The 16,104-nt window shown below is 40.5% G+C and overlaps 1 protein-coding gene across 3 annotated transcripts in view; it reads left to right on the top strand.

Moving 5' to 3' along the window:
* The window catches only part of TMEM131L (transmembrane 131 like), an 81,484-nt gene that overhangs the window by 27,373 nt on the left and 38,007 nt on the right, over positions 1-16,104 (top strand). For 2 of the 3 annotated variants that reach the window (XR_014226435.1, XM_082282549.1), the window contains exons 4-8: positions 8,252-8,323; positions 9,218-9,341; positions 9,447-9,581; positions 10,407-10,523; positions 12,535-12,645. Coding sequence is in view for 2 of the 3 variants with exons in the window: in XM_082282549.1 (XP_082138675.1) it covers positions 8,252-8,323; positions 9,218-9,341; positions 9,447-9,581; positions 10,407-10,523; positions 12,535-12,645 (559 nt within the window). In the remaining variant the exon portion in view is untranslated. The remainder of the gene's footprint in view (positions 1-8,251; positions 8,324-9,217; positions 9,342-9,446; positions 9,582-10,406; positions 10,524-12,534; positions 12,646-16,104) is intronic. The other variant, XM_082282550.1, reaches the window with a different exon arrangement.

Below are 16,104 nucleotides of genomic sequence, written 5' to 3'. Positions count from 1 at the left end.
TAAAAAATTTTCAGGTTTAAAAAGGAAAAAAAAAGAGCATGAGCTGCCTTTGTGATTTTTGGTTTTATTTTGCAAACTCATGGGCTAGAAGCAGTCTTCAAAGGGACATGAAATGCAGTATTTTCTTAAAACCCAAAAGTCCAGGACCTGGTAAAGACAAAACGTCAAGAATACCAAGGCCAAAACTGTGTGTTTGTATTGGTCAATTGGCTCATTTAATTTGTCTTGGGAAGAACTTATAAAAAGAAAAGAGTAAATTCTGTTGTTTCTGTGATTTTAATGGAAGATTGCTGACTTCTTTGAAAAAGATAAATTGTAAAGAAGCTTAAAAAAGAGAAAGGCATGCTAAGGGTTTTATTTGAGAGCAGTTATCAGAGTTTACCTCATGAAATACTGCAGAATGAAAAGGCAATGGTTGAATTATATGAAGCCAAAAGTAAAATGAAGGTAGATGTTCTGCCTGCTAGGATATTTGGGATTTGCTGGGAGCAGTAGAGGTGCTTCAAACCAAAATATGTTTGATGTGCACTTTGAACTAGTGGGGCCTGTACATACAGTCATCCAAAACAAATAGCATAATTACTGTCTATCCAAGATGCCTAAAACGTACATTGTCCCCTTGGACCATCTCTAGGGAGTGTTGGTTGTTGCTTGAAATTTGGATGAGTAAAGGATTTCAAAGAAGAGGTTTTGGAAAATAATTTCAAATTAATTCAAGTCATTGTGAATTAATGACTTAATTTAATTAATGTCTTAACAGATTTCAGTTATTTCAGAAGTTGGGGACTGATTTTATGTGAGGGAGTAATTCCATTCTGCTCTTAAACATGCTTTATTGTGCTTCTCCTGCTACTAAACTGCAAACCACAGGCGCAGTTGGGGAAGAAAGCCTTTTCTTTTCACCAGGATGCTCACTATAGCACTTTGTCCCTCACTGATCATCATCTCCCCTAGATTTCTTCATGAGTCTTAATCTCGTTTTTTATTGTGGTGTGCATTTAACTTTGGATGATTTTCAAGGAGACTGTTTGGGTGTGAGGGTAGAGAGAAAAGCCAGGTTTTTTTAACCTGTGTCCTTCCATTTCTATCCCCTTGAGAAATGTGACTTTAAGTGCTATAGAGTGAGATACTCTAAGTTTGATCATTGCAATTTTGTTGTAGTTTTGTAATGAATAAAACTGAAGCACGGCTGGCTCAGGTAACTATCATGCAGATGGTTTGTGTAAATGCTGTTGCAGAACTTGGTAGGAAAAGGGACCACAGGCAGTGAGAGGAGAGAAGGTCGCCGAGGAAGGAGACTTGTGACTGTGGAAGCACCAGGGCTAGAGTAATGGAGCAGAGGAGGCTGCTCAAGTTGCTGGAGGAGAGCAGTGCACGTGGGACCAAGTGGAAGTAATGGAATGGTTTGTGCTTTACACTTTGAGCTAGGCTTACCTACCTCTTTATTATACTGCCTTTGTAAATAAGTTACCAGCTCACTGAAACTTTTGTGGGCAGGTCTTAACTATATGCTGCTTTGCCAGCTTCAGTATTTTAAGAAATACAAAGAAAAGAAAAGGTTGATAGACCTGTATTCCTCCTTAAATTATGACTTTGGCCATAAATTATGGGATTTGTTTTTAGAAAGACTGTTTCATGCATTTCACTGGTTTCTTTTGGTTTAGCTGCCCTTCCCTATTTTCCTGTAGCCAAAACATGCAAAATAGCAGGTATGCATGCACATGTTAGTTGATAGGAAACACTGTTTTGGCTTTTCCTACTTTCCACAGTCGAGGATTCAGTCCTTGATGTACATAGTGCACTTCAGAGGAAATAAAGGCAACCATCCTTCTTCCAGAATCATAGAATGGGTCAGAAGAGACCTCAGTCTAGTTCAAATACCCCTGCCATGGCCGGGAGATTTCCACTAGACTGGATTGCTCAGAGTGCCTGTCCAACCTGGCCTTGAACACTTCTGGTGGGCAACCTGCTGCAGTGCTTCACCACCCTCACAGTCAAGAATTTCTTCCAGAAGCAGCACAGCTCTCTGGTAAAAAGCATGTAAGTGAATTCCTAATGATGGGTTACAAATCCCAAGCATTCAGAAGCAGTGAGTCAGTCCTCCCTCTCTTCCCTAAAAAAATGCTGTGCTAAAAATAAGGGAGCCTTTCGACTTCTAGGTTTCCAGTGTTCAAAATTCACATTTGTGTTCTTTCACCTGTTGGTCATTCTCTAGAAAGTAAAAGAAAATCTAGAAAGACTGAATGGTTCATGTGTTGCCACAGGTCAGTACAGGGCTTCAGGAGAAGTCCTGTAAGCCTCTGGAGCTGAGGTGGCAAGTGTGACTGCTCTTCTCCAGGTGCCAGAGCCCCACAGAGACACACCACATACAGCTTGCCCATGAGTGGTGCAGGGTTATTGCAAGTTGGACAATTTCCTGGTTTCTGAGGACTCTTTCTGCCTCTAGGAAGGAAATTAAGGTTACAAAAAAATTATAATTTAAAACAGTTCCCATTTCTGGTTTTGGCAGAGTTGCCTTGATAGTTTTAATTTTGTATTTCCAAACAATTTAATTACCTTTTTCAGAGCTACTCTGTGTCTTTCAGGAGCTGTACTTTTAGTGTTCCCAATACTAGTTGGTGCTTTTACTGCTTTTGGTAAAGGGGAAGTTGAGAGAAGAGAGGGACTAGGGATATGACAAACCAAACCTTTGTATTAGCTCTGCATAAGACTTTGATTCATCTGCATTTTATATTTCTATGTCAATTACCTCTTAATTACCTGTTTTCATTTGTCAAAATAATTTCTTTGCATCAGCTGTAATCAGAATGATTGAAACTATCTAGGTTTGGTTGTTTCTGTATGTGTTCCATTCTGCTTTTTCTTTATCAGCTGTAGTCTAGAGGAATGAATCTAAAATTAGTCAGTAAATGAGGGGTCTTACTTCCTTTTCTCTACTTCAGTTTGCATAAAAAATATGCTTTCCTGTACAATGCATACACGCTTTCATATCTCAAAACCTCATCTTGTGGGTTCATTAACATTGCTGCTGTGGTACTAAGTGCCAAAATGCTCAACATAAGTAAAATTTTACTTTTATCAATATAGTGAAAAATAAAACAGTACTGCCTAAACAAATTCACACAAAAAAGACCTATTGTATGTTTAAGAATCCAATCCTTTTTGCCTGCTGCTTCCAAGAAAATCCTGCAGCCAATAAAGCAAAAGACCCAACAATAAAATGCCTTTCCCCGACTTGCTTTTTCAGCATGTGCTGTGAACAAAGCGTAAAAAAAGGAAGGAAGAAGAAAGGGAACCAAGTAGCATTTGTGATTATTTTCAACTACAGATGTTGCTATCTGAATCATCAGATAGTATGTATGCTAAGATAGTATGAAGTAATCAATTCAAGTGAATGAATAAAGGTACAAGGGAGACTTAAAGGAGCTAATAGAAGAAAGAGCAACATGGGGATAACCTTCCTTCCAGGAAATGTCCTTCACTTCTGGTCAGATGCAGCTTATTCTGCAGTTTGAGTGTTTTATGTGTATAACCAGATGAATTACTCAGTTCTAAAGTTTCATTTAAAAAAAAAAAGGCAAAACAAACAAAAACCCCCAGTGCAATCTCCAGCAATTTGTTCAGAACAGATCTGCTCTTTTGTTTGCATTTTTAGGAGAAATGTTTCTCTTGTGATTTCAACCAGTGAAGTAGGAATAAATCTCCTATGAAAAAAGATCTGGTTTTGTTGGACTTGGGGGAAATGTAAGGATTTTGCTTATTTTGAACAAATGTTTGTAATATACATTGCATAATAGGGTTTGAGACTGTACATAATGACCTGGGTGTCTACCTGTATTTACTTAATACATCACAGACTAACAGAACTGAAAGAAGGAAGGGCAAAACAATTTCAATGCTATATTTAACAGTGCTCTCAACATCCCTGTATTAGCATCTCCTTTTGTTAGTCCCACATCAACAGGACACCAAAATGTTCTTTCCTGAAGCAGGAAACAATGTGAAAGGCTGGAACTTCTCCATGTTGAAGCACCTCTGGGGCTTAGTGGAGGGAATATGGTAGCTTAACATTTTACAGCTCACGCACCTTCTAAAAAACAACAAAATCCCCTGAAAATGCTGCCTTACAGTTATGTGTTCCTCTGTTTGCGCAAGTGATTAACGGTGCCTGCATTCCTCCATCCTGCTCTTCTCCCCTGGTGTCCCCCTCTTCCTTAACCAGCCTTCCCTCCAGCCTGCTTTTTTCAGCTCCACATCCACCTTTCTCTCCAGTAGGCATTCCTGATGGCTGTGTGCATGCTCAGGATTTGTCTTTCTGCTGGGTGTTTTCTGCAAGTGAGGGTAATTAGCTGGAGGTTTTATGGGCTCACCGTCACCTTTCCTGCCAGAACCTGTCCCCAGTCTTCCTGGTGCTCTGGGTGACCATGTGGAGCTCTCCCTCACCTCCTCAGTGTTTCGATTTTTCTTACACTTTTTTTCCTGGAAATGGATGGTTCATGGTGTTAGGGTTTTAAATACATTGTGTGGATGGATGGGAGGAAGGGCATTAAATTGTTGGGCTGGGAAGTGGTAACAGCACCATTTAAACTAGGTTTTTGATGCATACTGAGTGTTCAAAGTAATTGCCAAGAATTTCCTTTCCCTCATCTGTTTCTTTCTCCTGTTTCTCTCCGGTTCACTTGTGCTTAAAAATGTCCTCTGAAATGCTGGAATTGAATTGCTCTACCAAAATCTGTCATTCAGGAGATGTTGTTCAACTAGTCTGCCACAAAAAAAAAGAGAAATGCCATGGAGGCTGTGGTCCAGCTTTGTTAGATGGCATGCTTAATGGCATGTTAGCAGATTTTAAAAGCAATGAAAGAGAAGCTGGAGACCACACTTTTTCTGTTGTGAAGAGGCCTGTTCCTCCACATTTGTTATTTCAAGATTTACATTTTTAGGCAGATATTTGTCTTCCCCAAGCCTGTGGCATTCTCATGAACGGATCCACGTACTTTTTTGGACACATCCTCTGTGGCTAAAAGAGCAGTGTTTGGCGTAATTTGATGTGAATCTATGGGTGAAATTATGTTCTTAGAGGAAAAAAAGTAATTTTTTTTTTCTTAAAAATGACTTCAAATTTTAAATGTCTCAATAAATTACCGTGGTGTTTGTGTGTCAGATCCCTCAGAGAGATCTGAATTGTGTCTGGAGCGCGGGTGCAGGTGATGGGGGCACCCAGCGTGCTGGCTAGGAGGAGAAGGCCGGAGGTCTGGCTGCACCCCTGCTGATTCAAGGTGGCTTCACAAAATGCACATAGAGGGCCAGCTCCTCACCTGTGGGAGCTGTCTCGAAGCTGGATGGAAGAGCACACGGGCGGAGGTAAACAAGGAGAAAGGGCAGTCCTCGTATGCATTCCATGGACAAGGTTTATCGGGGAGGGACCAGGCATGAAGAGCCGAAAATGTGAGGGGGTCCAGGGATTTTATAGTGAGGATCGGAAAGGCGGGGATAAGGGATACAGCCAATGAGATTAAGGGAAGGAGGCACGGTTAAAGCTGAGGGAACCAATGGGATCAACACATGGGAGGGACTTAGGGAAGGAGCCAGTGGGGGTCTTGAAGATAACAGAACTTTCTAGAACTGATGCATAATCAACTAGGGAAAATGAATATTCATAATCTGCATATAACAGGGAGGGGAAAACATCAACCAATCCTATGAGAATATGTAGATTACAGAACTGGGGGATTTTGCGTTCATACCCGAACTGGGAGCGAGTGGTTAAATTTAGGTGCCTGACCCCCGTATTTGGTCTCGACCGTGCTCTCAGGGGTCAGGGTGGCTGTAGCAACTTGCACTGACACACGCAGGGATGTGCAGTTGTGTTCTGCCAGCTTCTGCCAGCTTCCAGCTGCCTTTTAGAGATAGTAACTGGAGAAGTACACTTCTGATGTAGATGGGCCTCTTTCAAAGTAGTGATGCACTTCAAAGTGCATCCTAGTTGTTCGAGTGTCACGAGCAGAATGTTATCTTGCCCACTGCCATTATTCCAATCTGTCACCTTTTCCCTTGAGGGGAAAAAAAAACCAACCAAAAACAGTGGTAGTTCTCTTTCCACTAGTTCTGTTGTTGAAGAAACTCAGCTCTCAGGTTACGTTTTGGTACTGCTTTGGGGCCACTGATAAGTGGTGCAGACACCCTGGAGCTGGACAGTGGGCTGGGTGATGGGCACGGTGCCATAGGAATGTGGCTGTTATGCTTTTGGGGCCAGGCTGGAGTTTGAAGTAATTTGGCAGCTTTAGTGGGGTGCAGAGCAGAAGTTGGATGTCTTGTAATCATGGGACCATTCTGGTCAAGCAGTGTGCAGGGAGCATGCTCCAAAGTTATCTCCATGCTCAGGAGCCAGCTCAGAGCCTGCAGAGGTTGTTAACTGAGTCTTGGCTTCAGCCACCGAAGGTCCAGGCCGCCTTCTCCAGAAGGAATAAATGGCATCCCTGGGATATCCCTGCTGCTATTCTCATAGGGCTTTTCCCATTTTTTGACAAGTAGAGGGTTGGGTAAAGAGCAAGACAGTGCATTTTTAAGAGCCAGTGCTGCAGCATGGCCTTGTTCACCTAGACCAAATGAAATGCAGTCTCCTACATCCACAGCTGGATTTGCACCCAGCCGGTGCATTTGGTACCTACTGCAAAGAGCAAGAGTTGAGAGGAAGAGAGCTGATGCTGCTAGAGTTCCTCAGAAGGAGGGTTAGTAAATCTTGGAGAGCTACTGCCAATATCATGAATTGGCAAAGAGAGGCACTCAACTTCTTGCTGTTCTCAGCACAGATTTTTCTGGTGAGAAAAGGTATTTCAGCAGTACCTGTAAGATGCTAGAAACTTAAGCAGTGGTGGGGTTCAAGGTCATACTGTAGAGCATAAACCACTGGCTTAACTTTTATTCTGCTCTTTATGTGTATGCATACAGTAAAAGGATCTGAGGCCCTTTAAGAAACGTATCTTCCCCAAATGTCTGTGGCTTTTACTATAGTAGTAATTTTAATTTGTATGTGTTTACAACAGTACTCAGACTTACCTTCTGGGTACGTCCCTGAGGCTGATTTTTGGAAGGGGAAGAAGGTGCTGATTGCTGCAGTGTTTCTAGGAATGGAGCAAGATCTGGCTGCTGCAGAGACAAGGTGGTTGGAAGGAGACTATCACTAGCAGCTCCTCAGGAATGCTACCTGGATATTCCGCCTGCTATAGTAGTGAGGGAGTTTTCTCTTTTCTGTGACTCTATGTTTTCATAAAAGTCGTGGGTTTTCATAATAATAAACATCATTTTTCCTGACTGGTACTAAATTATGGTGTCTGTTGCTTTAGAATATAACAACAGGATTATGTACACACTAAGAGATACTAAAGGTGTAATGTTACAGAACTGCATTTTCAAATTGGGAACCAATTGATTGTACTACAACAACTTATGCAAAGCAGCTGGATAACCAATGAGACCATAGTCCATCTTTCCCTTCTTGGACTCCTCCTTGCTAGGATGCTTATTAGCATCATTCAGTAAAGTTATGAAACTGGTTCTGGCTATTCAACATGCAGACTGCTTCTCGGGAAGCTTTTGACAGAGTAGCACTAGGTATGCAGATAAAATGAAGAGGTGCTGGGCTTCTTTTATACCACTGTCATTGGGACTTGCAGAGGACAAGTTCTAATTGAGAAAATGGTGAGGGTATCCTGGAATTTCTATGTTACAGGGTATTGAGTAATGCTGAAATAAGCTAAAAATGTGCTAGAACTGATGGAAACTTCATTGTGAATTTTTGTAGGGCAAAGGAAAGATGATGAGATATGTGCTTCATAGTATTTCTTACTCTCTCTTGCACAGAAGAAATGAGTTGGCTTTTTGCATTAAAACCACAGCTATACAGGCACTTCTTTTGATGTCTGCTTTTGCTCAAGCTGCTATTTATTCTTCTACCTCTGCATCTCTCAGGTGTGCTCATACCAGTGCTTGTATAGATGTCGGATTGGTGAGACTGGAGATCTGCTCCATGGTGACATAGTTTTCATTCCTCAGGATTCTTTCCAGTTGTTTTCCCTCTGTAGTTTACTGCACAGCCCCATAAACAGTTGTGTCAGCATGACTGGGGAGACCTGTGCAAGGAAGGGAGGCTCAGAATATAGAGTTAAGAGCCTGTAATGTATCTTCCTTCCCTGCAGATTGTAGCATCATGCCCACTAAATATTAATCGTGGCTTCTTTTCCCTTCTTTTCAGCTTCTCAGCAAAGATGCCTCCAAATGGGAAGGCCTTACATTTTCACCCATCAGTTCTGCATTTTGGAATGCAGTGAGTATCTTATGTTATTGTTATTTTGGTTAATAATGAAGTGTGGAGGAACAGCTATAGTGGGCTCCATTTGGGTAAGAAGCATTAGCTGTGACCATGCCATCCTCTGAAAAATAGAGAACTAGTAAATAATTTGCACAGAGCTGGAAGTGCATTTCTTGCCTTGCAGTGTTTTGTAAAAATCAACATAATTCTGAGAAGGAGGAAAAGCTAATAGGGGATATAATGTATTCTGGGTGTGTATTTCAGGTGATTCTGCATGAATGTCAAATAATTGCTTCTTGCTGGTTGTTCGTTTTTTGAAAGATTGCCTTTCTAGTGGGGGAATAGCTTGTTTCCTTTAAATCCTGAAAACAAAATCCAGAGAGTCCCAAGCAAAACATACTGGTAGAATAAATGAGATTTTTCATAGTACTCTTTTAAGAAAACTTTAAAAATTGTTCTTAAGTGATAATCAGCCTTTGACCTACCAGTAATCAGAAAGAAACTCAGTCCCCTTGTGAGTTAAAGGAGTATTTCAGAGGGTGTACTGGAGAAATGTCTAAGCTGTTGGGGTTTAGGATGTACTAACTAAAGCAAAAGCCTTGAGAGAATTATGGCTTTAGCTGATGAAACAATCAGTTATTTAAATCTTTTTATTCAAAACCTTGTGCTTTGTAAGGGTTATTTTTTCTTTTGACTCCTAGTTACTCCAGTGAGTTTTGGCTAAGTGTAGCCCACATCCCAGTGTTATGGGAAAGACAAAATGTGTTTGACATGTTTCCAAAGATTAATTACAACTAAATAATTGTTGCAGATCAACATTTTTTAAACTGATATGTGTTGCTTCTTTCGTGCATTGCCTGTGTTTATAAAGTGAATAATTTATTTAACTTTATTTTCCCCCTGCTTTAGGTTACTGGGTTTACCCAGAGCTAAAATGCTACATGCCTACAACCCTAGTAGAGATAGAGATGTTGTAGTCAATTCAGTGTTTACAGCTACTAGACAGTTTCATGTGTCTCCTGCTCATAGCCGGGTGAGTGCTGATGTACTTTTGGAAACTATGTAATGGCTGAGTGCCAAGCCTTCGTGCTTCCTTTGGCATAAGCTCTTCATTCTGTGTTTTTGTGCTTTTTTGTAGGACCTCCAACTCTTTTTCTGTTTTGCTAGTGGCTTTTTTGTTCACTTCTACTTAGACTTGTTTGGGAGAAGACATCCAAAACCTGCAGTAGGAAATGTGTTTGACAGTAACAGAAGAAGAGAAGAATTTTTCAATGTTAGAGGCTGTTTAAATCTCATTCTGCTCTAAAGCAGCATTATGCAGTAATCCACAGGCATGTGGGTGTTTTACAGCCACGAATTTTCAGTCTTTTGAGTGGCCTTGCATATTTGTCAGAAAAACCTGCAGTGAAATGTTTTATGTATTTTGTATTGCAATTATGGGCATAATTGCCTTTATGATCTAAGACCATTATTTTAACTCTGATTTTTTTTTAACAGTGTATAACAATATAATGCATGTTAAGAATGAATTGCTGTGATCTCAGTTGGATGAAGCTCAGTTTTTATCCTCCACTGATGTGCAAAGGGGTTTTATTATGTTTTCATCTGATTTTTGCTTTTACTGTAGCTGGATGGGCATAACTGTGCAGACATAAACATCATTGTTCCTCCAGCCAGACTATCTGGTTACTAACAGTGTTGCCTAAGTTCAGCTTTGACTGATTTGCTTGTGTATCACAGGGGTATTGATTCACTTTGCTATAGCCATCTGCCTCTGTGTGGGGGAAGTGTTTTTGGGCATGCAGAGGCTGGCAGTGCTGCATGGTTAAGATCTTATGCAAAAAGAAGCCTTGACTGATGAGGCCCCATGCTAGCTGAGAAACTCCAGCCATAACTTGGCAAGCTGCTGTGTGATCTTGGTTCTTGTCTGTAGTAAGAGTTGAGAGTGCACAGATGAAACTTCTCAGCGCTGAGGTTCTGCTTAGTGGGATCTACAGACAGGGATGTACATGTGGAAGTGTCCTCTGGGCCCTGTGACTGAATGGTGAGTGTGTGCTCACTGGCACCAAGCAAGCAAGCTTCTTTGTGGTCTCTGCAGGTGATTCCAGCGATGGGAAAGATGTCTTTCAGAGTACTCTTCCTGCCAACGGAAGAAGGCAGTATTGAAAGCTCATTATTTATAAATACCTCATCTCATGGAGTACTTTCATACCAGGTAACTACTCTTGTTTTTCATATCAGGGAACTGCTCTTATTTTTAGCTTGGGTTTTGGATTTACTTGCGTTTTAAAAAGTTATTTTCATAATTTTAGGGACTTCTAAAGTTCATTGAATTCCTGATACAGATCAGGTGGGGTAGTGTTAACAATTCATCCCTTTTACCAGATCGTTCTAGTGTCATGATCACATACATGTATATCATTAAAATTACTGCTCTTAGTGGAGCTACTTGTGGTAGTAAAACCAAGTTCATTTGTATGTGTGTACTTAAAAGATCACGATCTGATTGTTTCATATATTAGTGCAGTCTAGACTGCACTGTGCTGGAATGCATTTATTGGGAAAAACCCATTAGGAAATATTTTAGGTGGCTTTCAGCTGCTCTGCAGGATTTTATGTAAACACATTGGGGATGTAGCACAGGGTCAGAGGTTTAGGCCTTTAAAGTATGAAAGTCAAAATAATGGTTGTGCATTAAGGCTGTCTGTTTTCTGACTAACTGGTGAATTCAAGCAGGTCTAGCTTTTTAAAAATTTTATAAGGAACACTGTGTACTCCAAATTCTTGTTAATTTGGCAAAGAAAAATCTTAACCCTGAATTTAGTGATTTAAAAAGAGTGTCTGCTTTAATCAATCATCAAACTATTTAATTCCTGTACTTTGTTACTGTGCTGGAAAACAAAGCTCCTTACATAGAAGCTTAGGTAAGTTCAGTTGAAATACATGGGGTTTTAATACAAATGTTGCATTTATCTAGTATTTATTAGCGGTAATGCCACATTTGGCAGTAACATTTCATCAAGGATGAGGAAGAAGTGCATTATAGGGTGGTTGACCTTTTCTTTTTGACATCTCTCCCCTCCCTGTGCTCACTCCTGACCCCTTCATTTATTGCCCAGTCAACTCAGCCTTTTATCTACAAGTTGCAGGGAAGCAGTTGTCAGTTTCACCTCAAAATTGGTTTGTTTCCTGTTGGACTGCTGCAAAAGTCAGTAGCAGACTGGTTTTCATGTACATTTTCACCAGCCACCTGAGACAGAGGAAGTAGCTGCCCATGTTTTCAGCTCACATCAGGTTTAAGAGTTTCAAAAGGAGGCATGACTTGAGTGTTTGTTGCACAGTTATAGTGCTCTTGAGAGCCCCAAAGCCTTGAAGCTTTTGATGTTTCTAATGCATTTATGCAAGAGTGTGTACAGAAGAATCACCCAAATGGAGACGAGGTACCATTATAGTAAAATGTACTTTATAAATACCTGCATTAAAAGCAAATGGCATATTCCCTTTGTTCTGGTATTTTCTATCTGTAGTCAAAGATCTTCAGTGAACGTAGAATGCATTTTATTATCCTCTTAATTAAAAAGATGTGGATTTTTCCTATTAAAAAATAATAAATCTTTGCATGCAAGTGAAAAGCCCCAGGTAATTTTTCTTAGCCTCTAATGATCCCCTGCCTCCTTGATACCTCCTGGCTCCACAACCCCCAGTTATTGTCATAAACTCATCTTGGTGGAGCAAAATATAAATGCAGTAGAACCATCCAAATTACAAATCTTATAGTGTTCTGAAAATTGCAGTCTTTAAAAACCAAAATAATGAGAAAATATTTTACTCAGTTTTTAAGGTAAAGCCATTGAATTCAGTATTCAATGGGACTAGTAACAAAGTTTTCTCAGAAATTACTGCACTCCCAAATGGTGATACGTGTATTGTAATTGCCTGAAGAATAGTAGGAGAATTTAGATACTTTCTTTTTAAGATCACCTGATGCTCTCCTGGTGAGTGCTTTGTTTTGTTTTTGTAATAGTGCCTGAATGAGTGACGATTCTAAAGTGCTATTTATGTGTACGATTACTTTCTACATTGCAACTTTATTGTCCTTCAAAACAATCTAATGTGAAAAACTGATCTGTTTCTTGGGAAGATTGTTGTTATTAGCAAAATAGTTTTGGAAGTTGCTGGTATAAATTCTAGGTGTTGATGTAATGACCTTTTTTTTTTAATACCAGGTTTTTGGAACAGGAACTCTGATGTCTTCTCCAGAAGAACCTAAAGTGCAGCTAGCAAATGCCTACTTACTGCTTCCACACATTCAAAACATCCAGGCATCACACACACTGGTACAGTATACATTTCAAGGGGGTTGAAACCTAAATCTGCTTAACCACAAAAGATTTTTGACCTCAGGTTGTTGGGATGCGAGGAATATTAGCAAAAAATCCAAGTACCAGTGACTGCAGGAGAAAGATTGCAAGATACAGGGTTACTGTGATCAGCTGCTTTTATGAGACAGTCTTTGGCATTTAAACTATTCACACTTGTTCTTCTTTGTGCTCCTGTGGTGGGGTGCCCTTTAAATTGTGCTGGCAAAACTATTTGTGTGGCCCTGCTCTGACTGAACTGGAGAATTGGTCTGTCCTTAACAAAAAAATAAACTTCATACCATAAAATTGAGAAGGGCAGGAAGTTGCATTGGTTTGTTCTGTTTTTTACTTCTGGCCAGTTCCCCATGCGAGTTCACAGCAGGGCTGCACCAACAGTTTGCCGCAGTTAAAAAGCATGGCGTGCTGCATGGATGAGAACGGGAGCTGGGAATCAGGCTGCAGCATCCCCTCCTGCCCCTATCAGTGCTGCAGATACCAGCTTTGCTTACCTCATCTTGACAAGGAGCTCTGGAGAACAAAGCAAGCTGAATTTATGAGGCATAAATACTTGAGTTGAAAGAAGCTTTAATGATTTCTGTCATTTGTTTGCACTTGCAGGTATTTTCGTAGTCTTCCAGTCCATACAGAGCCTTTCAAGTGAATAACTAATTTGAAAAATTGATCGTTCAGATTTTCTGTTGTATTATACACAGACATTGTTTTTCTAAAAACATACTTAGAATATCTTAGCATGTAACAAAATTTAATACTTCATCTAAATGTAAGCTGCGTTCATTGCCTTTGTGATGCCTTCTGTTCTACCTGAGAAAAATTGCCAGCACATATTGTATTTTTCAGTCTGCTATGTGTATGTTAGGTCAATCTTACCTCTATGCAAGGATAATGCACAATTTCCTTCTCTCCCTTTCTCTTCTTCCATGCCAGTCTCTTCCTTGTAGTCACATCGTTGTGTTTGCTTGTGGATGTACAAAGACAGAGTCTTGGAAAGGAAGCAAAAATCTTAAGGTTTTGTAATTTGGGGTGCTAGAGCTAGAACTGAGAAGGGGTTTTTTATGCTGTTTATGTGTGCATCTTCACATAGCTTCACATAGCTTGATGGGTTGTTGTCAGGTAGTATCTGAAAGTTGTATATATGCTTTTTCACAGTTCAGTCTGAATTCCTGAGTAGAGAAGCTTCGGGGAGCATCTGACATTTTCCTTACTGTAGACTGACAAACATTATCTTATGCTTTATTTGCATGGAGTACAAGTTTGAGGTCGTGTTTAGCAGTGCAGCATGGTACCACCTGGCACTGGCCTCATTGTAGGACATGAGGTGGGAGAGAGTGTTGACTCAGTTCTCCAATCTCTGGGTGTAATTTTTCTGTGCTGTGCTGTAATTGAGGAAACACTCTTCACTGCATGTTACCATTTTGGGCAGAAATGCTGCAGCAGTGGGATGGGCTCCTCAGCTGTTGAAGATGATAGACAAGATCTAAATACTAGAGAGGAGTTTATGGTTTGAGTTTGGGTTCCTTTTAGAAGAATGTTTCTCTACAGCTAGCTGTTCTCTCCAGAAGTGCCTTCTTTAATTCACCTTCCTTATATTCTGATGCAGATCCCTTAAAAAAATGGTATCATTCTGCTTTGTCCAGTTTCTATTTTAAGTTCAGAAAAGGTAGAAGGAAGAGAGGTTGGTGAGGTCTGAGTGAGTAAATACACGTGGGCGAACTGGAGGATACGTAACTATTATACACAGAATGGAGGCTTGTAGTGAAAAAGCATTTAAAACAAACCAGTCATACTCACTTAGCTGTGCACTTTTCTTTTCCCCTGTTTATTTTTAGCTGACATAAAATACCAGGGTAAATTCAGGATAGCATAAGCCTCATTTGCACATCCCTTTTCACCTCGGGATGATTGAGTTCTAACCTTGGGTGATAGTGTCTAGTTTGATACACTGAAGGTGTCCTTACCTCTGAAGTCCCCTGATAACTGCTTGGAAACCTCAGACAGAGAGCTGCATGCTGTGTGTCTGGTTTTTTGCCTAAGTTGTCCCCTATTTTAAAGGTGGTTGTGTTTAAATTGTTCACTAATACTGACATCCTTGGTCAACAAGGCCAGAAAAGCTTTGACATCATTTAGTCCCATCATGTGCTAGGTAAAGTGACTTACCAGAATTGCTGGAGGCCTTGTTACCTCAAATACAAGCTACTTTGGTGATTGGAAACCTACACCTGACTTCTAATTTAAGTTGCTTTGTGGCCAGTTTATATATTAAGATGCACATTTAATTTATGTAACTCTTCCTGCTCCTGACACTTAGAAGCATTTGTAGCTGGCATCAGAACTTTCAGCTTTCACTTTGCCAAGCTGAACAGTCCATGCTCTGCAGTATCTTTAGTAATGGGCTGTCCCTTTTGCCACCGAATTGACCACCCCTTTTATAGCTTCTTCAATTTGTAAAAACTTGTTTTGAAGGTCAAGGCCAGAATTGTAAATAGGGATATGGGTAAAATTGTGCCACTGTAGGGTTATTTGTGTTGGAAATGTAACATAAACCTGGGGATTATAGACGGAAATTTACCTCTACAGTAGTGTTTCCATTGGAAATGCAATATGCAACAGGTTTATATTTGAATTTTTTGTGGAAAATGAACATCCATGGATTTTGTGCATTGTTTTTATCTTTTAGTGGGCAAAGCACAAAGGCCTTTTTTTTCTCCTTCATTCCCCCACATTTTTAAGCAGAAACTCTTGTGCTTAATAAGAAAACAGAAAGAAAAGGCAAACGTGCCTTTTTTACTGTTGAATTTCTCCATCTTTCTGTTGCCCTTTTCAAAGTTTCAGCATTTGAAGGGTTTGGGATTGGCCTGTGGTCCTGGATCCCAGGATTCCTGGGCTCATGGCTCACTCATTGGGAGGAAAGAAGAGCTGTGTCCCACACTGTGAGTTCGTAGTACGTCCACGTGGCCATTCAGCAGTGGCTAGTTACCACTAAGCCGTAACAGATGGTGGAGCCCATATAGGTCGTTGTTTACCCAGCTTCTGGGTGTAGTCTTCGCTATAGTTGCCTGGTTTTTTGGCATTGTTTAGTATTTGGACGGCACTAACAGGGCAGCTACATCACTGCCTCTCTGTGTTCAGGATGGTGGAAATGTCAGTGGAGGAGTGGCATGCAGGGTGGAGGGTCTTATCGTAGGAGACACAGATATCGCTTTGCTGACTTCCCAGAGGAGTTCAAAGTTTATGAACTGACGACTTGGGAAATACTGCAAGTACTGACAGGAATGTAACACTCCTTAAGCCACGTTTTGCTTTGTCCAAGTGCGGTGCTTGGGCGTGGAGAGGGAAGAAAAGACGACAGTAGGGCTTTCTTGGTGTGCTATCCTGATAACTGCCTGCAAAAAACTGATGGAACTCTGCTGAATCATT

This window comes from Coloeus monedula, assembly GCF_965178545.1.
Source record: "Coloeus monedula genome assembly, chromosome: 5".
Lineage (NCBI taxonomy): Eukaryota > Metazoa > Chordata > Aves > Passeriformes > Corvidae > Coloeus > Coloeus monedula.
This window is presented reverse-complemented; position numbering and strand designations above follow the sequence as displayed.